Source organism: Ictalurus furcatus, chromosome 10 (assembly GCF_023375685.1).
Source record: "Ictalurus furcatus strain D&B chromosome 10, Billie_1.0, whole genome shotgun sequence".
Taxonomy (NCBI): Eukaryota; Metazoa; Chordata; class Actinopteri; order Siluriformes; family Ictaluridae; genus Ictalurus; species Ictalurus furcatus.
This window is the reverse complement of record NC_071264.1, coordinates 18,375,799-18,400,007: the sequence shown is the minus strand read 5'-3', so window position 1 is coordinate 18,400,007 and position 24,209 is coordinate 18,375,799. Positions and strand designations below refer to the sequence as shown.

Genomic DNA, 24,209 nt, shown 5'->3' with positions numbered 1-24,209 from the left:
AACATTTTGTTTCTATGCTTCATTCTTATACCTTTGGCTAGAAGAAGCAGGGAGATCAGTAAATAAATGATCACTGCAGGAGAGGGAGAGGGAGGGAGAGAGAGAGAGAGAGAGAGAGAGAGAGAGAGAGAGAGAGAGAGATAGATAAGAACATGTCCTTAGCTTGTGTGAGTGTAGAAGGAAACAAAAGTTGCATTGATTTTGATGGCTCATAGTGTTCCTATAACCAACCGGTCTGGTAAGAAAACATTAAAACCCCCAAATCCTGAGTGTTAACCCCAGCTTGAGTCCGGCTTTATCATCATGTCCTCTTTGTAATCTGCAGGTCTTTGTTTGTTGTACATGAGACGCGTTACATCGAGAAAACGTTTTATCATTCGGTGCGTTTTGTTTACTTCTAGGATCGTAGGCATAAGGCTAAACAAGGCAGACTTCAAGGCTAAATGTCCACTGCGTGAGAATTCGTCACCTAAAACTAACGAAAGAAAATGGACGAGTGGTTACAGGATAGTGTAGTGAGAGCGAAGATAAGTTTAGCTTCTTTCAACTTTATGCAAATTACGAAAATACGGAGATAATTGATTTGAAATCCACTATTTCATGAGTCATTCAAGTCTATGCCTTGTAGACAGACACACCCCTAAAGCAGCAATGGCACTGGAGAAGGGTGCAGAGGGAAATTCACGCTGTAATCTAAAAGTTTGAGGTTAAATATAATTCTATAGGTGAGTCTATGACTTCTACAGAAGTTTCCATTGTAGCACATCGTGTTTGCACTCTCAGCAAAAAGTTGTCAGCGACTGTTTTAGCTATCAGATGTGGTTCTCTCCTTGAATTGAATGTAAATATATTCCAGTCTGGCTAGTGTCTTTATTTTCTCCCCATATGTGACTGTAATAAGCTAGAGAGATATATGATGTGTTTTCTTTCGCTGCTTTTGTTGGAGCATTGACCTCAGACATGTTTCATATTTTTCATGGGGGGTATTCTAACTTCGCACAAATTCTGTCTGTTAACATGATTGAACACACATGCCAGAAACATCAGCCTGATATATGAGCAGGTGACACACTCCATACGTCGGGGGTTTGCATGATATTAGTACTGCAAAGGACATTATCACACCAAAGTGTGAGTTCAGTTTCCAGTATTACCAGAGCCTGAGCTCTTAAGCAAGATCCTTAACGTTAAACTGCTTAGCCTGAAACTTGGATTAGATTCTGTCTCACTTGTCTCACTTTGAATACACGCCCCTCCCATAAAAGAAGATATAGAAAAGACGTAACTCATCGACATCTCATCTGCGGATCTTTCACATTTTCAACTGTTTCGCTAACCTTATTATTGTTTTTTTCTTCTTCTTCTTCTTGATATTGTGACTAGAAAGGGAGTGAAAATGAGAAGCTGTGACCTTGACCTGTAGCACTTTGTGACAGATGTATGTGGTCTCATAGGCGTTGCACAGTTTTGGTTCTCAGAATGCAGAAATTGAGGAAGAGTGAGATTTTAGCCTAGATAGGTTTTTTTTAAAAAAAAAAGGCCTGCAGTGTCCATTTCTGCTTTGTAGCCCTGTCTGAAAACAAACATTACAAATCTAGCCATCTGAAAAGTAATAAAGAAATGAACAAAATGGCAGTCTCTCTAAGGCGGAGCATTTTCCAGTTTTTCTTTCAGCCCCCGAGGTTGAGTTCAGAACGGCAAAGCTAAGTCAGAAAGGCGAGGCTACTCCGTGACGGGAGATTCCATTTGATATGCCAACTAATCCCGGAGCTCTGCATTTTCGGGCAGAATCAACAGCAGCAGTTCATCATGCTCCGATTAATGACTGAAGCTGTAATGCTATTTGTTTAAAATAGCTAAGAAAGTATTCTGAAACTTGGGAGACTTCATGGAGTGATGTTAACCCACTTGGATAAAGTAGGACAAAGTTTCCTGCACACTCTCTGCAACGTGACTACATGGTCAGAACTTAATTATGGTCCTCCTTATTTTGTCCTTCATCGCATCCAAGTGAATTATAGCATCCCACTATACTTAATACTTTCAAGATGTGTTTTGGGCACCGCAGTGCAGACTCCTGCATGATGCAGAGGCATGTGTTCTAGCTTCTGTGACCTAGTTAAAGCACTTTTAAGGTGTCCCTGAAATTAAAAAAAGGTGGTTTTGACCTTTTTGTTTGTCCTTTAGTGTTATATTTACCAGTGATTCACTATACGGTAGTATATCCAAGAAAAAATACAAAAATAGTTTTCCAGGTATTATAGTTTCTCACATCGGGGACCATTTATCACAGTTTTTGATGACTCATTCTGTAATTTTGTGTTTGTCCAATCAAATCCTTTCTAGAGCATGTGTATGTCCTGCCCCCAGCGCATGTCTCGCTCTTCAGTAGCTGCTCATTAGCAGTAAACATAGTTTGCCAATGTGTTTATGGCTCTGTGTCTTTCTGCACACTTTTCCCTTTTCCAACTGCGAATGAACCCTTGGAGTTTATCCCTTTTGGAAAACAGTGGAGTTTGCGTGAGTTGGCTGTTATATGAATCTTACCGACCTGCTGCAAGGTCATCACCTCAGACTAATTAAGCATTCCATCTTTATACAAGGTCACCATCAGTAAGAGTCAGCAATATCATTGTATCTGCCGCTCAGATGCATCAGATATCTCCCGGTGACGACCGCACGGCTTTTCTTCACCATCGGTAGCGCTAACGCAGGACCTCGGGTCAAACACGTGTAGCATATCTCCAAAAACACGCATCTCGTCGTCTAGGATGTTATCCTGGTTATAGTGGACATGTGTGGGTGAAGGCGGTAGTAAGAAATCCTCTACGGCTAGGGAAAAAAAGAAAAAAAAAAGACAGGCGCCGATGTCCAGTGAGGAGGGTTGGTACACTTTCAGCTTTCCAATTCATCCCAAAGGTGTCAGGCCACTGGAGTTCTTCCACTCCAACCTTGGCAAACCATGTCTTCATGGAGCTCGCTTTGTGCACAGGGGCATTGTCATAATGAAACAAGTTTGAGCCTGTTCGTTCCAGCGACGGGAAATTGTAATGCTACAGTGTACAAAGACATTCTGTACAATTGTGTGCTTCCAATTTTGTGATAAAAGTTTGGGAAAGAACCACAGTTGCGTGTGATGGTCGGGTGTCCTCATACTTTTGGCCATATAGTGTACTATAGCATTTGTTTTGATACAGCAAGGTGTGGTGTATCTTGAATGCTATTGGCTGTTCCAGGACTTCACGCCACCACTATTACTTCTTATTGCAAAAGGAAACGCACCGACATTCAGAATCAAATCTCTGCTCTCAAACCATTTCATGTGGAATTTAAAAAATGGATGTATATCTGCATGCGTTGTTTGTCTAGCTAAAGGAGATGTGTCGGGTGGAATTCCAGTCCCACCTCTCTGACATTCAGTAAACTTGTTGTAAATGTGTAGTGATCATTTAGAGTTGAATATATATTCTGCAGTTACCGATTTCCATGTTACAATCACCTTGTTAGAACATTTCCGCAGTCTCGCTCCAGCTTCCCCTGTGAAGTTTCCGTGACATGCATCATTGCGCACACTAGTGTCACGCTGTGAATATTAATGGGAACTGGATGCGAGTGACCCCGTCGATTTTGATGCTGGAGGATTTGGGATATTGAAACAAGCCAAGGGGTTCTGGTTCTGTAGCCAAGGCGCAAACCAAAAGCATATTTATTTGTCAGACATGAAGCTTTTTTTTTTCCTTCTGAAGAGTGTTTGGTTGTGATTGGAGCGGTTTTTCATGCAGTTGGCCATAATATTCAGACTGGATTGACTCAAAACGTACGTGCAGCTTGTAGTGATTTAACGAAACCCAAAACGGCAGTGAGATCTGAGCAAAGGCTAATGAGGACCGCGTTCCATTAGCATGGTCAACTTTAGCATGGTGCTGAAACTGAGAAGAGGAAGCAAAACTTGACCAGAGACTGGAATTAGGCATTTAAGTTTCATTAATTAATAGTACAGTTGGAAATACAGTAGCATTTACAATTGGCTATGTGGTGAATAGTTATGTTTCTCTAACGCACCCGAGATTTCAGGAATAATCACGTTACCTTTGCACGTTTATATCTTTGCTTCTTTTGAGCTGACCAGCAACTAATACCGTTTGTGTGCGTCCTGCAATCACAAGTCTGATTACGTTCTCTAATGGGGTAGAACCTTTTTAGGTAGCTGAAGCCCCAGACCACACGTGTCCCAGCAGGAGACCTCGGCACAGCAAGTCTCCATCCCAGTGTTTTATTGAGCTCAGCCAAGACTGGTGTCGAATTCTCACAAGAGAGCGGTTTGCGTGACGTGATACTCAATCATCCCAGTAACGCCATCCAGACCTCTTTTCTCTGGTTTTGTTTGCTTTCTCTCAGTCTTAGAAATTCAGTTGCTACAAGGAAAAAAAAAGCACAGCTTAACAAAAGTTTTCAGACCCTTTCAGAATGCAGTCCAAATACTGCAGTGTATATGACAATAAAAACCTTTTCCACTGGAAAGAAGACATACAGGCCGCTATAGATGTTGGGGTTTTTTTTCTTCTTTTTTTTCTGTGCACCGTTTTCCTTCTCTTTACTGACCCTTCCATCTGCTAAACGACTTACTGGCCTTAAATCGAGGTGATCTTTAAACAAAAGCTTTATTTCCACCCACGCATTCCTACATGGAGACAGCCTTTTCATTCAGAACAACTCCGGCTGCATCTGGCCTCCATAACTACTCCATGGCTGAATTACCTCAGGACGTGGTTTTTTTTTTTTTTTCTTCTTCTTTTTTCCTTCTCCCCTCGTTCCTTCTTTCTTGTTCTGTTCTTCCAGGACGGCGTGCCAGGAGAGCTCAGCCAACTACGTGCAGGTCCAACCTCTGAGGGAGGGCTGAGTAATGCTGATGTTTTCTCTAGCTGTATGGCAAAAGAAGAGCTGGTAGAAAAGCTGTAAAAATCTGCTGAGTGTTCTCTTCTACGGATGGGGAAGAGACAGCGAGACAGTTAGACACAATGAGACACTGCAAAAGAGAAAAACAGACCGACAGCGAGAGAGACGCAGTGTTGGAGAGATCAAGAAAGAGATGGCGATGCAGAGAGAGCAGTGAGAGACGGAAGCAGACAATGAGCGGCAGACGCAGAGAGAAAGAAAGCAGTGAGAGACGGAAGCAGACAGTGAGAGGCAGACGCAGAGAGTGAGCGAGGCAGTCCTGAATCACTAGTTTTCTAATAAAATGGTTTTGGTGCTTAAGTGCTGACTCTGTGCTTGAGATCATCACTTCTGTCTGCCCGCCCCCACTGACTAGTGAATTGTCTTTCGTCCTTCACTTACTGTCAGTAGAACCCTGCGCTTAATCCTGTGACCGAAGATCACATGACACAAGTGGAGTAAACATCAGTGTCGAGATGTTGTTATATATCAAGCACTTCCTTTCACACGGCACGTAATTAAACCAAGCAAAAAAGCTGAGAGGTGTTTAGGGCTGAAAACATCCTCGTAAAACTCCTTGGTAAGAAATGCAGCAACAGAGAAAGGTAAAGAAACCTTTTACAAGTGCACAGAGAAACCGCAAACATCACTCAAGCTTGGAGAACACAGATCCGTTATCTTTAACGTCTTTATCTGAAATGTTGCAGATGACCAAGATGTGCTAAAACTCAGTTCTACCCATTAAGCTAATCTTCAGATTCCTTCCACAGATTTAGAAATGTATTTTGACGTGGTTGTCACTGAAGAGGAGAGAGTTAAGCAGGCAGAAATAAAGCAGGCCAGCTCACAACCGAGCAAAAGAGTTTTTTGTGGCTGCTTTGCGTTTTGCTTTAGAGTTTTATTGTTTCTGGGGAATGAAGCAGAAAAGTTTGTTTTTAAAAGTCCACTAAGAAGTGGGACTGGTGCAAGTTCAAACCAGTCCTTACAGGATTGAGGTTTTTTGTGATTGTTGTGGACGAAAATGCTCGAAATTGTGAAAATTTGTGATGCAACTTGCAAGCTCCTACAAATATTTTGCTTGATTTTTCTTTAATTTCTGCAATCACAAAATCCTGGAGGGCCTGTTAAGCGAATAAACGAGCTTTTTGAACTTGTAAAGGAGAAAGCAGTGGGTGGGGGAGGAGGTTTATAAGTACTATCATTTCAAAACAAAAAAAGTGGAGGAACTTTTCGAAATTCATCATTATGACTAACTTTCCAGGTGATCGCTTCTTTGGCTCTTGCTTAATGATGTAAACAAAATCTCTCCACTAAGCTAGTAACTTCTACCAACAGGCTAGCTTCTCTGTGATGTGATGGACTGCTGCAGCCACACCAATCAGAATCATTTCTCATGCACGCAGCAAAGGCAGCTTTTCAGTGTTGTGCATGTAGTAAGGAACTTCGGGCAGCTGTAGCTCAGGTGGTAGAGCGGGTTGTCCACTAATCGTAGTGTTGGCAGTTCGATTCCCGGCCCACGTGCTCCACATGCCGAAGTGTCCTTGGGCAAGACACTGAACCCCAAGTTGCTCCTGATGGCAAGTTATCACCTTGCATGGCAGCTCTGCTACCATTGGTGTGTGAATGGGTGAATTAGAGGGCGCCAGTAAAGCGCTTTGGAACCGCTAAGTTTAAAAAAAGCACTATTTAAGTGCAGACCATTTTACCATTCATCTGTCCAATCAGTAGAATTTCAAATGCAGGAAAATTTCTCAGCGTTGTATGTCATTAGGCACGCAGCTATTACTATTGCTGCTACTACTAAACGTAATGGCGAAATGCACTAATCTAAATGAGCAATGAAGAAGTGTTTAAATAGTGCCCCAAAGCACTGATAAGAGACTCTTTCTAAAATCGTATACTTCAGTATATGTATATTTCAGAGCTGTGGTTTGATTATGCTTGGTGCCCTTGATCAGAATGGCATTTCCTGAAACTGCCAGGCTTTTACCAATTTAACCAGCATGAAAGCACCATTCATATTCAAGACCTTCCAGACTAACTTCATTTGGGTCAGTGTGCACGCCAAGATTTTGCGTTCGCTCTTCATTCTCTCCCTGGAAAGTGCATACATTCTCAGGTTTACAGCTGAAACCAAAGAACAATGGTTTGTTTCCTTTCAGTCAACATGGAGATTCCTACAGAAGCTAGTTATGTTTCTGATAGCTAATTAATTGGAATTGTTTGCTTTAGCTGTGAGGAAACAACCGTGAATCTTGTACAGCCCTTGTGAGTGAAAGTGTTCAAATTAAAATAATAGAGATGTTTATAATGTCAGCCATATTCATGAATTCTGATAATTGCCTAACATTTAAATTTTTTTTATCATGGAATACAATAGGCTTGCTGCGACAACTGATGTTTCTGGTGTTGGGGCCGCACGTTCCACATTCCAGTTCATCCCAAAGGTGTTCAGTGGGGTTGAGGTCAGGGCTCTGTGCAGGCATCACCCTTGATGCCAGTGACTTTCCAGTGTCCATGCCTACCATGTCTTTATGAATCTTGATTTGTGCACAGGGGCATTGTAATGTTGGAACAGGTTTAGCCCTCTTAGTTTCAGTGAAGGGGAATTTTAATGTTATTGCATACAAAGACATTCTATACAGTTGTGTGCTTCCAACTTTGTGGCAACAGTTTGGGGAAGACCCACATATGATTGTGATGTTCTGGTATCCACAAACTTTTTGCCATATAGTGTACCTATGTGTAAACCTTTTGACTTTAAAAAAAAAAAAAAGTTGATTAAATCACCTATTAATTAGATTAAATATAAGTACTGTTTGTTGGATGTGGTCTTTTGATCAGAGCAGCAGCTGAACATAGGGTGACAGTCAGTTGTGAGGTTTTTTTTCCATTTTTTTTTCATGTTGCGCGATCATCAAAAGTGAAAATAAGCAAGTGTACTTCAGAGCTGCCTTCAACGTGAACATGTTGTAAGAGGCTTGACGGGGAAGTGGGTTTTACGAAAGAAGGTCCATGTTAAATCGCTATTTGTACATAATTAGTTTCACAAAACGGCAAAAGGAGGCATTGATGGTTAAAATAATCCCAATAAATTCTAATGCAAAATTTCATTTTCAAGCTTCAGGCCGCTCCGTATGTCTGAGACTGTTGATGCTGTGAATTGAAACCAGTTTGTGATGCGGCTTCTAGATAAAGCTACAACCGTGTTTAACTCTCCGATGTAGTTTTGTGCGTGTTCGTAGAGAACAGTGGTCTTCCAGAGTCAAACTGCAGAGATGTTTGACACTGGAGGTTCCTTCCATAAAATGTTAGAGCTTTAAGTTTTCTGACATTCCGGAGAGAGGAGTTTACACCTTGCGGTTTCTGGGCAACATGAGATGATGTGTTTTTTGGCACACGAGAGAGAGAAAGAGAGGCTGGTGAGAGAACTTCTATAACATAAGTGAAAACAGGAACCGACTTGTTTCTATGTCATAAAATGTAACTGTAAATGGTTGCAATGTGTGATGTCCTTCTTAAATAAATACCAACTGTAATTGTTGATGAATTGAGGCGTAAAATGCTCTATAGGAAAAATAATCAACTTCCAGGTGGTTATCCAGGTAGTTTGTGTTTTGTGTCAGATTTTATCACACCACCCTGCTGTGTTTTTTATTCCTTAATGAGAGCTGTACAATAACAGTGGCGTAAAGTTTATGGCGTTCCACACCGTACACGATGTTGCCAGTTAAAATCAAATCCTGTAGTGTGACATCTGCTGCACGACAGATTATACAATTAATGTTCTCTTAGGAAAATCTTCCAATGCCATCAGATCTATTGGTGAATTTTTATACAGACATCTTGGCAACGTTCACATTCCAAGATTTTGGAATTTGTGACTCTAGCAGAATCCGTCTGTCGGCCTTCGTTAGTCGCTGAGGTGCTAAATAGTCTAGTAGCGAGCACCTAATCCTCTTAATCGATTTTACTTCACAACAAACTAAAGACACTAAATATGTCTGGGTATGTGGAATTTTTTTTTTAAACCCAAATTTCAAACAAAAAGAAGAATTCTTAAACCAGGCTAAAAATGTTAGTGATCTAAAAATGTATTCCGCACTTTCAGTTCTGCTTTCAGATATATAGATTGACGTTAACTAGATTTGTGTTTATAAATATTGAAGGACTGTCCTGCTCTTTTCCTGTGTTGGCAATTCGCGATATTGCTACTTCATCAGTCTTGCTTTTCTAGCAGCAAGCGGATTTCGTATCCGCACATTTCGTTTGCTGCACTCTTTTTTTGTTTTAAGTCGTCAGCTCTGTTATGTAGAAAGGGATATAGTTGCTATGCTGATTCTGACCCCGATGACTCAATAACTTTGTGGCTTCGCCTTGTATAATAATAGATATGCAGCGTGTCGCTGATGTGGGAGAGAAAGCTTATTCGAAGCAGCATGTAGCTTGCAGCTGTATGACTCGCTTCCTGTGTTTGCGCTGCAACCATAGCATGCAAACATGTGACTGGGGGAAATGTGTTGCATACATGATCAGGGCTTGTGTAGGGTGCACGTATAGAACAGACATCAGTGCTGGGGTCTTGCATGAAGCAGGCTTAAACAAGCAATCAGAAATGGGTCAATCCGCTCTCAACTGTAACGTAGTGGTCTGCTGAGGAAATAACGAATAAGTGGGACGGATACTTTTTGGTGAACCTACAGCTCTTGGAGTTGTTTGTGTTGTCCTTTTGATCAGGATAGCAGATGAATTGGAGAAAATGGAGCGTGTAAGCAAGGCTTGGTAATAATTCTAGCTTGGTCACTGGTTATATTTTTGACAACTGTGTAAAAACATACAGGAGGTTTTTTTTAAATAGACAAAAATCTATAAAAAAAAAAAAAGATTAAAGTGGAATAAGTCAGCGAATGCAAGTGCATTATAGAATGTTGAATGCTTTCTCACCGTATTTACACATATTTGTTTGAATTCTGGGCACATCTAACTCTTATTGATTTCACATGGCCGCTTAGCATGCAGGGATGCTGACTTCCCGTCATGTGTGTAAACAAAAAAGTACAGAACAAAAGCATTTAAGCTCACACAGAGTGAACAAAAATTGACAACAAAGTGAACAAACCAATTGACAACAAACCAATTGACATCAGAAGGTACAAAAACACTCTGAATATAATGGTTATCGTGTTTTATATTGTTTCACTTGTTGAGGGAAAACAAGCATTCCTCATGCTTGGGTGAAATCCGTCTCCTTACTCTAACAGTGAGGCCTGCTGCAGAGAAAACACGCTGCACCGACGCAGACATTGCAGGGACTCGGAGAACAGTTTCAGCAAACCGTGTTTGTTGAAGCGCTTTGTATTGTCTGTGAACCAATGAATTCGGTCCAGGACGCTTGTTCGCGTCAGTCATTCTGTAGACACTGTACTCTATAGCGCCACCCAATGCATTTTGTTATAACACTGAGTTTTAGTTTGAATGCTCAGGATTTAACATGCATTTACTGCATTTAATTTAGCGAAATCTGAGTATTATTTTGACTTTTCGAATAATTATGGCAGATCGAATATTCGACTAGTCGTACACACCCCTAATGTTTAAACATAACGTGCTTCGTTGTGGAGTACTGCTTGATTCTGTAGTTCGCATTGCTTGTTCCAATTCACGGCCTGTTCTGCACTACACACGATGCCTCGAGGCGGTATCTGGCTGGTCATTTTTGCTAGGTGGATTAATTAACATGCGAAGACCAAAAAACCCCTCCTTTCAGAATCAGGAACACACAAGTGTATATGTAAACACTGATGAAAACAAACAGCAGGGCAAATCCATCGTAACCTCTCCTGCCACAGTAACCTCAAGGTTATTGAGAGAAAATAAGCATGCCAGCCAGATTCGAATAATATCTTTTACATGTGATATGATGTAAGGACAGAACACTCGTAGCTGAAACGTTCGACAGTGAGGTCATGAACACAATGTGGTGCATTAGAAACTTTGATAGCACGTATACGTCACGTGTCTGAAAAGTATTCGAGTCTATTCTATTTGTCCTAAACCGTGGCCGTCTAATATTATTTGTGTTTTGGAGAGCATTTGGGTCCTTTACAGTTTTATAGTCTGCCTCAAAATTGGGCATCGTTTTTAAGATTGTAGAGTCTTGTTTTCTCTGGTGCTAGATAGAATTTGTTTTGTCTATTTACTTGAGCAAACTTTTGATGCACCCAGTATGGGACAGTATGCCAAGTCGTTAGGTATCATTAAGTTTTTCCTTTGTTTATTTACAAGATGAAGTTTTATTAACTTGCAGAAGTATGTAAAGTGCAAAATGCAGCAGAGTCTTGGGGGATCCTAGTAGGGATGCACCGAATGTTCGGCAACCGAAATTATTCGGCCGAAAATAGCAAAAAAAAAAAGCATTCGGCCGAATACGTGAAAAGGCCGAATAAATTTGACTGAACAATGACGTGTTTGAAGTCGCGACCAAATAACCTAGCAACCAGAGTGAGACGCGCGAATGTGACTACCTCGATGAGGGGGCGCGCGCATGCACAAGCTACATGCACGAGCTACGTGCTCTTCAGATGTTTACTTTTTTGTTTCTGTTCCGGAGTATTCTGTCATGTCGTGAGACGTAAGGGAGTAGAGTACGGAAGCAGGTGAAGACGTATTTATTTAAGGGCAGGCAGACAAATCCAAATCGTAATCCAAAAAACTTAGTCAAGACAGGCAAAGGGAATCAAAGTCGCGGTCACAGAAAACAGGGTCAAAACACAAAACAAGAAACATGAACTAGTACTATGGACTGGGAGCGGAAAAACCAGCGGGGACTAAATGAACTAATCTATAGTTTAAACTAACTAAATCTGTCAAGGGACATAACGTTAACAACATATCTAACTATACTATATCTACTATAATACTCCACGAGGTGTACAGGGACGCGAGCAGTATATATCCCCAATATAATCAGCCGTATAGAACCATTTTTGCACTCCTGTCAATGAACTTTTTAATGCACTTTTTTGTTGTAGGCTACAGAGTGTTCCATTCTTTCAGCAGTCAGTTATAGGCCTAACATAGGCTATTCAAGGGGGGCTCAAAGATGACCACATCAAAATATTTTTCTTTTACTCATTTATTTATTTAAAGTTATTTTGTGCCTTGTTGGTAGCCTATGCATACTGGAATGAAAAAAAATGTTCAGTGTTAAATAAATATTTTGAAATTGTAGTTTTTGTAAATGATTTTTTTCATTGAAAAGCAAGACAAAATAGTAAAAAGCACATTTTTACTATTTAATTTATGAAATGGTGAAAAAAATGGGAAAAACGCACCAAAAAAAAACGTGTTCGGTTTTGGCTTTGGCCAAGTTTTTCCGTTATTTTCGGTTTCGACTTCGGCCAAGAATTTTCATTTCGGTGCATCCCTAGGTCCTATATGTCAAGGCTGTCCTCCCATTCATAATTTCCAAATGTGACAAAATAGCATCTAGTTATGACTAACTAGTTATGACTAAAGGTTAGCAGTGTAACATTTCTAAAACCCTTTTTGGTCTCATGCTTTGACAGGTTTGTGATTGTCCAGACATGTAGCTATGACTGGGCAGAGTAAATTTCCATCATGTAAAGATTGCTGCTGTGCTGCTATGCTTTCCAAACTCATGCATGTTCTAGCATGTTGAAGTTTTCGCTAAACCATGCTTTGCACTAATTCCTTATTAAGATAATGTATGTTCTTTTGACCAGGTGCTAGATGGTGAGTGGGAAGGCTGTGCGTAATGCTGAAACGACTCACCCGGAGTCAGAATGAGTGTCACAGATGGCGAGGGCACAGCTAGCCAAGATGGCCGGGCCTACGTTATTCAAATCTACCCCCGCCTCTCCTTGGAGACAGCACCATGCTGCATGGTCAGAGTGCGCAAAGAGGCCACGGCGGCAACAGTCATCCAGGACGCAGCTGCCACCCTGGGCCTGGATGTCTCCAAGTGCTACGTATTGGCTGAGGTGAAGGAGAGCGGAGGTGAGGAGTGGGTCCTGGAGGCCACGGATCTGCCGGTGCACAGGGTCTTGCTGTGGCCCAGGAAAGCTCAGGAGGAGCACGCGCAGAGTGAGGGATTCTACTTCATCCTGCAGGAACGCAATCGTGATGGCAGCATCTGCTATGCTCACCTTCCTACTGTCGGTAGAGATCAGGATGCTCAGCACCTGGTCGCTCGGGGCTTCCTGCCTCCCTGCCTCGAGGACGTCAACGACCTATGTAACCTTCCCATCCTCAACGAGGACACTATCCTGGCCAACCTGCACAGCCGTTTCCAGAAGAAGAAGATCTACACGTATGCCGGCAGCATCCTCGTTGCCATCAACCCTTTCAAGTTCCTTCCCATCTACAATCCCAAGTACGTCAAGATGTACGAGAACCATCAGCTGGGTAAACTGGAGCCCCACATTTTCGCCATCGCAGACGTCTCGTATTACACTATGCTGCGTAAGAGGATCAACCAGTGCATTGTTATATCCGGGGAGAGCGGCTCGGGCAAAACGCAAAGCACTAACTTCCTGATCCACTGCCTGACTGCTCTGAGTCAAAAAGGATACGCCAGCGGGGTGGAGAGGACCATCCTGGGAGCGGGGCCTGTCCTGGAGGTAAGATTGAATCTACTGAAATCTGTAAATCTGTCATTTTAAACTTTTTTTTTGCTCGGTTCTAGATCCAAACCTGATAAAATCGCTTCTAGGTATGCTGGATGCAGGTACAGACCAAAACTATGTGCTCAGAAACCCTGAGGATTGAGTTTGGCATCTCTTATTTATTATTTACTTGTGTAGACTTGTATCATTATCCTAGACCAAACTTTTCATTATCCTAGACCAAACTTTTGAGTGCTCTGGATTATGTAGCAAAAAATCCTTAGCTGTCCCACTAGGCAGGTAAAATGCTGCATTCGACTCAAAAGTGGGAATTTTCAACATTTCAAGCTACAACATGGGAAACGCACCGATGCCTCCTTTTGTTGGCAACAATTTAGCCAGCTACTGTTAGTGATACGAGTGACATGCATTTACCTCCTCAAAAAGCAAACCATATAATCCGTGTTATAGATTTAACCAATAAATAAAGCAAATACACGTGTGTGTATGTGTGTGTGTGTGTGTATATATATATACACACAACCTAAATCAACTTAAAAGTAAAGAAGTACACTCTTGTTTACTGTCGATGTTTGATTTGATTTGACATCAGATGCTGAACTCATAATAGAACATATAGTCAGCTGTTTCTAACGTAGCGCATGGTGTTTGCACCTCCACAGAGAGTCAGCAGGTTGGGACGTGAGGGCAGAACACGCGTAAAAGATATTATTCGAGTTGATAAACAGTAGGTTTTTTTTTTTTCACTAGGCAACTATGAATAAAGACGTATATGATTATTGTTGCTGATTTGTCCGCCCCTGAGAGAGATGTATAATCTTGTACTGCATTACAGTTCTGTCTTGCGTCTCAACGTTTCACGTGTTGCCAGTTTGTCTGGATGAGGATCTGGATCTGTTTTCTCTCTACAAGTCTGCGCTTGCCTTTTGCCTCCATGTATATTGATTTGGAAAAACAGGATTGAATCGGATACTCGGCAACAGCAGGCTGCGGACGCTGTATATTTAGCATTAAGTGCCAATTACAGTCCGTCAGAGACTAAATCTAATTGTAAAGGCAGGGTGAATTACAGCTTATTAGATTGTGCGTCTGTTGTTGCTTGCTTGTGTAACGGCTTTGCTTTGCATCCCTGTGATTAGCGATAGTCGAGCGATCATCCGTTCACCCCAAAACACGTCATCGTCATAACCATCATGACTTTGTATTCTGTTCTTTGTGTTAGACATGAAGGCGTTTCAGTATGCTCCTCACTTGTATGGGTGTGAAGACGGTGCCGTTTGCCCTGATGAATTTCCTTACGTTTTTGGAAGTGAATAATGCTTGAGTACAACCTTTTTTTTTTTTTTCTTTTTTTTTTTTAAAGAAAAATATTGAAAAATTTTTTGAGCTATACTTACACTATCATCAGCTACCACAGTATATGTGCCCTGTAGTGCCAGTTTATTGTAAATTGCCACATGTTTGATGCCACATAAATCTCCGTATCTTGGTTTTTAGACTTCTTATACGAGTTAAACACTTTTAAAATTCATCTTATTGAGGTTGAACCGCTCTTTCTTTCAGCTTATAACAACAATGTAAGAGATTTTATGGTAAAATCTTTCTCAAACATATTCTTTTTATAAGAAAAAAAGAACGTTTAGGGGATTTGCTCTTTTTGCTTGCTTTTGATTCTGTATACATGGAGGGAGATTTTAATAAAATGTAGTCCTTTCCTTTTCACAGCTGATGTGTTTAAATGATCGATTAATACAGTGAAACTGTGGGGTGTTGTTTTTCTCTTTTCTTTCTTTTCTTCCGATTAGGTTATCATACTCTGACCCTAGACTCGTGATGGTGAATTTGGATACAAATTGGTCAGATGCTGTCAATAGATTGATGGCTGCAACTTTAAAGTAGGAACGGTTCACTTCAACTCAAGTTTCTCTTTTTTGTCTGTTTCACAAGATACCACAGAGCATAGTTCCCTTTTATAATATCCATGTGAAAGTAGACGCTGTCTACGAGATCCCCTTCGAAGCATCACTCTGCTCGTGGATTACACAGAGCTAGAAGTCATTTTCCCTTCTGTCAGCACAGTCATCGTCGCTCTACAGGCTCGGCTTTGGCTTGATACTTCCTCCTCGCTTGCGGTTGTAGGAAAGGCCCCCGAAACTGTTCAGTAGAAACAGAACCAGCCTGCGTGTTTACTTGCACGGGCAGCTCGAGTCCAACATGAAGTCATGTTTTTGGCTGCCCTGAATGTGAAACGGCATGAAGCTGAGAGATTTCCATATTACGAAAAGTCTTCCACGTCATGAAATGGCTGCCACAGTAATATGCCATGTATTTCCCACATTTACAAAGTGATTCAGTTACAGAGGATCATCATATTTTTGGATTCCTCCTGAATTGTTGTAAAATTTTACGCACATTTTAACCGTCGCGCAACTCCAACCACTCGGATCTACTTACAGCAAAGGAATGTTGTTTCATGTCTGCGCTTAATCACATTTAAAACGGTTTGCTGGCATGTGCTTTGCATATATACAGTGTGTGTTTTGACTCATGATAGACTAGAAGAGTAGATTCTGGTGTCTAAAAGGCCTAATCTTCAGGACAGTGGAAATATTTGGAATTTGAGCGAATGTGATGTCAGTCTCTGTTTGCTGAGGTAATAAACTAACTATTTAGAAAACTTTTTTTTCCCCTGCGTCAGCACAAAATCAGGTTGCAGACACAGCGGTTATAAAACAAGGCTGTACATGCAGCGGCCTGCAAGAACGAGCCAGTTTAGAGACTTTTTGTAGCACTTTGGTTTAGTGGTTATGATAATATGATAAGCATTCAACTCAAAAGCACAGTTTTCATGGTACATGTTAATAATTTATAAATTAGCACTAGACAAGTACTACGCCGTGGAGTGACAGAGAGGGTTCAGGTATGACACACTACTGATGGACACAACAGCACTGTTGAATTCTGGATTCTGATTGGTCAGAAGTTGTTGATTATTGTTCTTATAACAGCTCTGACATTAGTGCAGTTCATATGAACGTGCTGGTTTGTAGAAAAAAAAATGATTTACATTATTAAACAGAAGTAATTTACAGGATTTCCCTGGGTTCTTAAAAAGTCTAAAATCCAATAATCCGAGCTTGAGTATGTCTCTTGTACGATTTTGACAGGTCTTAAATTGTTTGGATTATGAAGTTAACGTTACTTTTAAAAAGTTCTACCCAACGGTCTTGCTTTTAAATGTGGTTTTGGGAAAAATTTGTATTGATCACACAGTTACAAAGCGGACCCAGTAGTCACTCGCGCATACTGTGCAGCCCAGTGCGTCGTGATGTGGTGTGTGTGTGGGCTAATGTGGCGCCTCCCATCAATAAATAGCTGCTTCTAGAAGTAATCAATTAAAATGGCTTCTGTTAAATTTACTAACGTGCGTAAGTGTCAGTTCAGTGAGATCTGGCTTGAGAACAGGGCATTTAGTGCTTGGTTTAGTGCCTGTCGAAAATAATGAATTTGAAGCCTGCTGCACATTGGGCATTCACTAAATTCAAGGGGTTTCAGTACCGTGACGTTAAATGGGGCTTTCTAGACCTGTGGCAAAGACACCCCCTTACCAAAAAAAAACCAAAAACTACAGGCCACTGAGGATGCGCATAATACTTAAAAATAAATAAATAAATAAATAATTTTTATTTTTGGCTCCGGCATTCCCAGGATCAGCGATGTAAGATGAAGAACAAAACAGTCATATTGGAAACCATTTTTTTGATTACAAATATTGTTTATTTTTAAATCCTGTAAATACTGAACTAACTAGTTCTTCAAACTGTCAACTTTGCTCTTTGTGTGAATAAAATTGAGTATGAAAACGTGGATGAGTTTGTTTTTTATAATGGGGCAACAGCAGTGGAAACGATACTGAGGTTAAAAAGAATTAAGGGTGTTCACTGCAGGTGTTTAGTCTTGCGTATTAGGACACATGATAGAATTGATGTAAAGTCAATAAGACTTTAAACTTATTTAAGTGAAACAAGCATTTCATAATATTTTTCAAACTGAAAACCCCTGAGATCATGTAAATCAGGTATCTGAAGATATATCAGAATTAATGTAAAACCCCTTGATCACAGACAGACAACTATCTGCAGCAAATGGCTTTTCTTCCCAAACTGCGCATGATCGTTGACCTATGCAGACTCTCAAAATAGGCCATGCCTACCTGATGACACAATCTGTTACTCTGTCCTGAAATCCCTGGAAATAAGTGCCTGCCCTGCGTGTTGTGCAAGAAGATGCTTAAATTAGGAACTTTGGGTATAAAGGCATTAGAGTCACATAGGAAGTCAGAAAAACATGAAGCCACTGTTAAAAGCCAGCAGCAAACGCCTGCCATCACCCAATATTGTTCTGTATCCACATCGGGAGCATCACCACAGTCCGGCCCCAGTGCGACCCACTCTGCACTAACAGCGTTAACTCCTGCAACTCCGGTAAGCGACCTCTGGACAGCGTTTGGATCTAGGTCGTGAAATAGGTCTTAAATTGTATTCATAATGGTCTTAAAAAGTCTTAAATGTAACGTTGAAATCTTCAGAATCCTGTATTTAACAATCATCCATATGGTGAGGTTTTGATATGGTACGGAAGGAGTCTCCAGCGTCAGTGACAGCATTAATGCTGTAACTTGAAGTTTTCTGACATCTTCAGGACAGAGGAGTTTCAGGTTTCTCAGAACCATGAGGTTTTTTTTTTTGTTTGTTTGAGAGAAACAGGAACTAACTTGTTTCATGAAACGTAACTATAACTGGATAATAGCTATGATATTCTTTAATAAATAAAGAAATGTAATGGGGGTCAAGTTGCTGTGGTCTAAGAGAAATAAAACACCTTGGGACATGCTGTTATAGGAAAATAATCAACTTGAGGGTGGTTTCAGGAACTCCACTTCATCACACCACCACATTGTTTATTTTCCTATGACAGCATGATACTTAGTGGTTTATTCCTTTTCTAAGAGTGTAGAACCACAATCAACTGTGATCAATGTACTGAAATCTGCAGTACCGCTAAAGTCAGTTTATATAAAGACTCTAAGGAATATTTGAGTCTTTCTGTAGCCCATCTCTCTCTCTCTGTCCTCAATGACCTTCTGTTGTAGCTCACTAATCGAGCTAATGACTGCCAAGTCCTCAGCCAATCAGAACTGCGTGGCCATCTGGCTGGGCCTCAAAGCAAACCTTTGTTAAAGGTCAAATCTTGGCAGTTAATTTATGCAAGATATTTATCGGATTATCTTTCACATTCACTTGTTATTGGTGGAAACTGGACATGTCGTTTCTTAGGACTGCAAGTGATCAGTTCGAAGTTTATTTTGGCTTAAGAAATAAACTCACAAGGAACTATTTCTTTTTAAATCCACATAGTTATTGTGAAGACTTGTTTTAGTACAGTCTTTCTAGATGTGAGCTGGAAATCAGTCATCATTAGATCACTGCAACCCTGGTCTGATTGTTGCGGCTACAGTTTTCAGGAATCTTTCCAAGTTAAAAAAGAGCCACCCACAGATCCCAAAGCAGTGTACAGACAGGTTAGACAAGTTCCTCTTTATTCAGTATTTCACTGCTAAAGGTCTGCTTTTATTATGGTCTCTACATGCCTTTCACAACTGTCTGGAGGAGAATAACATCCAGAAAAACATGGTCATTTCAACATGCCGATAGCTTTTTTTTCCCCCTTTCTGTCAGAGCACATAAATAAATAAGGCTTTTGTGTCATTTTACATGCAGCAGTATTTTGTGACTCGTATAAAAATATATGAATGATTTTTGTGACCTATTTCTGCAGTGCCTCTCAAATAAATGGAACACAGTGAGCTTATAAATTGTATAGTAGTGCTTTATTTTCTGCCACGGCCCGACGTTCAATGCGGGCAGACACTTCCTACATTTCGGGGTCTGATCCAACAGGAAGCAGAACTCCTTTTGTGCAACAGGAAGTGGTAACTGCTATTCATCTCTCCTTAATGGCTCAAAGACACATTGTTCCTCAGGAAGTCCCCAGAATTTTTTTAAAAACTTTTTTTTTTATTTTTTTTATTCATTTAAAAAAACAAAAATGAAGCCATTGTATCTATGTGTTTCCACTATATTTGGTCATGTGTAAGGCATGACCTTGAGTGTGTCCATGTTGGAGAATATGCAAAACACAAACGTTACTGTAGACTTTTGATTGTTTTTGGTAAATGTAGGCAAATTCAGGACACAGATGAAGCAGCTGTGGACATGTAGATATGTTTCCATTTCCAGCTACCCCACACCTTCAACTATTCATGTAGTTGTTGCTGGATGGTATGATGAATGCTTCCCAGATTTATGTCCCAGACTTTTTTTTTTTTTTTTAAACTTTAAAAGAGAGGCTGATGAGGGAACGACTGTTTATAGCTTCTGTAATATAAGTCCGAACAGGAACTAACTTGTTTCAAGGACATTCTACAACATTAAATGGATAAAAACTATGATCTGCTGTTCTATTATTATTATTATTATTATTATTATTATTATTATTATTTTAAAAAATTGCAGTCGTTGGCAAATTTCTCTGGTCTATAAGGAATAAAACACTTGTGGATATGCTGTTAAAGGAAACCGATCAATTTCGGAGTAGTAACAGTAACTTCATTTCACCACAAAACCCCGTTGTTTGAATATATTCCTGTAACAGCACAACACGGAGTGTTTTTTATTCTTTACTTGTTTGATCGACTTGGCACAGGGCATCCAGTAGAGCTGTTTTTAATTCCTCTACAACTAGCGGTTGATTTACCGGTATTTTCTGAGTCAGAATAGCTTGAATGGTGGGGGGAAATTCTGAAAACGGTATGAAAGGCTATATCTAAAGATACATTAGCCTGTTTGTCTCTCAGCACCACTTCTTCTAGTGTCTTTCACCCTGATCTTTCTCTAACCAAAACGTTTACGCATCTGTTTCCTTAATCGTAGGTGATGGACCGTTTGCGTGCATATCGTTTTGGCATGTATATGCAAAATATGTTGTGAGGGCACTGAAACTGCTCTTTACTAAATGCCATTCTTGTGTAATATTTCTTTTTGGATCCTAAAACTCTACTATTGAAATCGAAGCATGTTTGCACCATCTAAATGACTAAGTGTATAGCCCTATTAGCACATAACCAGTTTAATTATCGCCTGTAGGCAGGAACACTAATTGTGTTCATCACTGATGCATTGACCTCAGGGCTAATGTTGGGGAATTTCTAGAAGAGAAAGAAGTCACACAGCCTGCCTCAGATTGGCATAGATGAGATCGCGATGAAGATGTGTGATTGTGACTGAACTTCAAGACTGAATATAAAAAGAGCTATAGTTAATGATCATGTGAATTCCTCCTAGTGTTATTTGCAGGCAAGACAGCTCTCTGCTTATTGCTTCTATTTGTTAATGGGACCTTTGTTCCTGAGTGTCACATTGTATTTGTGGATAGCTGGAGTGGATTTCCAAGTGGGGACATGAAGTCTGTTTGTAGTTTTAGATTATACCCCAAACTGTTCTTTCTGTTGGCTTCAGCAGTCAGTTGTTCCACTTTTATATAGATCCAGTAATAAGTTTAGCTTAGCATGTTTCCATAGCCAAAGGCTGTTTAAGAGAGATAACCACAGAAGTAAGACAAGTGACCCAAAGCAAATGGAGTACAGGAAAAAGAAGCAAGTATGTTCAGATGTAGATGTTAAATTTCCATTTGACATTTTCAGGTTCTGGTTAATTAAGGAGATCTACAGCTAATGAAGATCCAAGACACAGTCAGACAGTCCTATTATTTATTCTGTACTACCGAAATCAGTCTTTACTCTTGGTATTTATGCACCCTTTTTGCCTCTTCATTTCTATGAGTGTTGCAAAATGAAAAAGAGGCATTTACTTTCTGGCAAGCATAGCCATTTCCTCATACCCCTTTTTTGTCTTACTGCCAATCACCAACCAGTGTGCTAGGGCATGTTAGTATCTGAAAGATTTGTCGCTGCCACATTCTGAAGTCTGACTAGGCCTGTTTTGTTTCAGACTGCTGACAGAATTTACGCAAAATGTAAATGAGAAATGAAATTCCAGCATTCTCTAGCTTAACCTCGGGTAGATAAAATTAGTCAACGCTTTACAAATGGAAATCCATATTTTTTGGTCCCCAGATTGGTCATCTGCAAATTTACACCCAACTCTCCTCGATCATACAACAGTTACCAACTAGGCAGGGTGAAGGCTAACATGTGCTTCCTTCGAGAGACGTGAAGCCAACCAAGCACATCTTTCACGAACCTCTCCTCATGCAGAGTAACATGCTCGGAGGAAAGCGTTATCCACCCTCTTTTGCATACATGCGCTCATAGTCACCTGTGATTGGCTAGCGTGACTGTGACTGACAGTGGAGAGAGAGTATGCCCCTCCCTCCCAGAGAGCATGCCAGTTTTGCTCGCTTGGCACCGGGCCAGGGAAGGCTGTGGCATCGCTGGGGTTCAAACTCTTGATCTCCTGACAATAGGCCGCGACAACCAGGGAAGCAGGCCCAGGCCAGATGAGGCCCAGGAGGGTTTAGTAGTCCACTGACGAACAGCAGTTTGAAAAAATGCGGTTGACTGGGTTCAGCTAGTGATCATAACAGCAAATTAGTTTTGTACTGAATCTTTAAAATGGTTTACATTAATTATGTACAGCTTTATTTATTTATTTATTTATTTATTTATTCCTTCATGTTAAATAATTTGTTTTTGCAGCAACTGTAATCAAACCCATCAAATTTTTCACATTTTTTGAAAGCGGGGAATCGCAACATGAAACTTTCGTTCACAAGCTTGACGACAGTGAGATGGTTTATAATAAAAAAAAAAAAAACCTTCAGTATTCAAACGTATACTATACATGTTACAGCAGTTTATCATGTACATTTAAAGTCTGAAACTGTACACGTTTGAGATGTAGAGTATCTTTTCTTGGCTCCAAGGCCCAGGTTGAGGGCTCAGTGCGTGGAATCTTAATCCGTGTATTTATGGCCTCTCCTCAAAATGGAGGTCTATTTGGGATGCGCCCGGGTCACTTTGTCCTTTTTGCATTTATTTTCCTGTGCTCGGTAAACAGTGAGCACTATTCATGCCTTTAAGCCCGCTGGCTGAGGTTGGCATTAAATGGGGGAGTCCTGGAGCGCAGAATGCCTCATTAATCACACCCTGACTCGATGTCACTGCCTGTCCCACACGCACGCGCGCGCGCGCGCACGCACACACACACACACACACACACACACACACACACACACACACACACACACACACACACACACACACACACACACACACACACACACACACAAATAGGGCCCCATGAGCACCTCCGGCATATGCTGTCTCTTCCTAGCTTCTCCAGCCTAACACAGCCGAGGAAGTGTATGTGCACTCGGCCTGTGTATCCCCCGAAATAAATCAATAAATAAATAATAAAATTAGGCCAGAAACTAAATTACCAACATGTAACACTCAGTCTAATGCCTAGTTCCAATTTTGTTGTTTATTTTATTTTGATGATTGGCTGTGAATTAACGAGGACTCTTGCGAAACTTTGTGCTGCTTGGTGCATAAGCAGGAAACCCGATTTAAAGCCACATTTTAACATGCCTGTATGCTGTTTAGTCTTTTGAAGTCATCTCATTTTATGACCTTTTTTAAATGAGTTTTTATTTCTGACATGTTGTTTACTCCTTGATTAGTAAACAATTAACACCCTGTGATGCAAAAAGAAACATTTGTACACATAACAGGTGAGATTTAATTAGCAGAAAAAGATTAAAGAAGATAATATCTTGTGTGAATCTCCCTATCTGCCCTTTCCCAGTAGCACAGACGATCTTGATTAGAACATTAAGTGTTTCTCGCTTATTTTTGTGGTTTATTTTTAGGGTAATCATTTCCCACACTCTGTGGCTTTGACTAGCTTTCATTGTTACTGTTGTTGATTTAAAAAAAAAAACGTTATGGTGTTCAAGGTATTTCATATTTATTCTGACAGGTATGTTAAGTGTTTGTGGAAATCTTGAATCTGATTGGTCACAATTGGTCTGGTTGAGCATAATTTTTCCACCAAATCCTCTCATTTTCTGCATAGCTTAATAGTGGAAATGTGCAAAGAATCACCTCAGGTACTGAGAGCATGTATGTAGCGGATATCACTCGATACCGAGGACTGTGTTTAAAAATAAATAAAGGTTCTCATAATCTCTGAAATTGACAGAAATGTGAACGGGCTTATTCTCCTTGCACAGTATTTTCCTAGAAATATGATCCACTCCTTTTTCTCACACACCCTTACATCTGTTTGTTTAGGCATTTGGCAACGCAAAGACCGCCCACAACAACAACTCCAGCCGCTTCGGGAAGTTCATACAAGTCAACTACTTGGAGAGCGGCGTAGTCAGGGGGTGAGTTTGTCGAATCTGTTTTGCAGTGTGTTCAAATGTGTGAAGTCAATAGCAGCACATTCACTCATGTTCAGTTAAGCACTCTGTCTAATTCTTCAGCATCTGTGTATTCGAGCCAGATGTGTTCAATTAAGGTCAGAACTAAACTCTACACTG

General features: G+C 40.6%; 1 protein-coding gene across 13 annotated transcripts in view; it reads left to right on the top strand.

The window, feature by feature from the left end:
- Positions 1-24,209, top strand: part of LOC128613365 (unconventional myosin-IXb) — a 68,257-nt gene that overhangs the window by 7,068 nt on the left and 36,980 nt on the right. For all 13 annotated transcript variants that reach the window (XM_053634055.1, XM_053634060.1, XM_053634058.1 and 10 more), the window contains exons 2-3: positions 12,681-13,577; positions 23,959-24,053. In XM_053634055.1, the coding sequence (XP_053490030.1) occupies positions 12,741-13,577; positions 23,959-24,053 (932 nt within the window). In that variant the 5' untranslated portion in view covers positions 12,681-12,740. The remainder of the gene's footprint in view (positions 1-12,680; positions 13,578-23,958; positions 24,054-24,209) is intronic.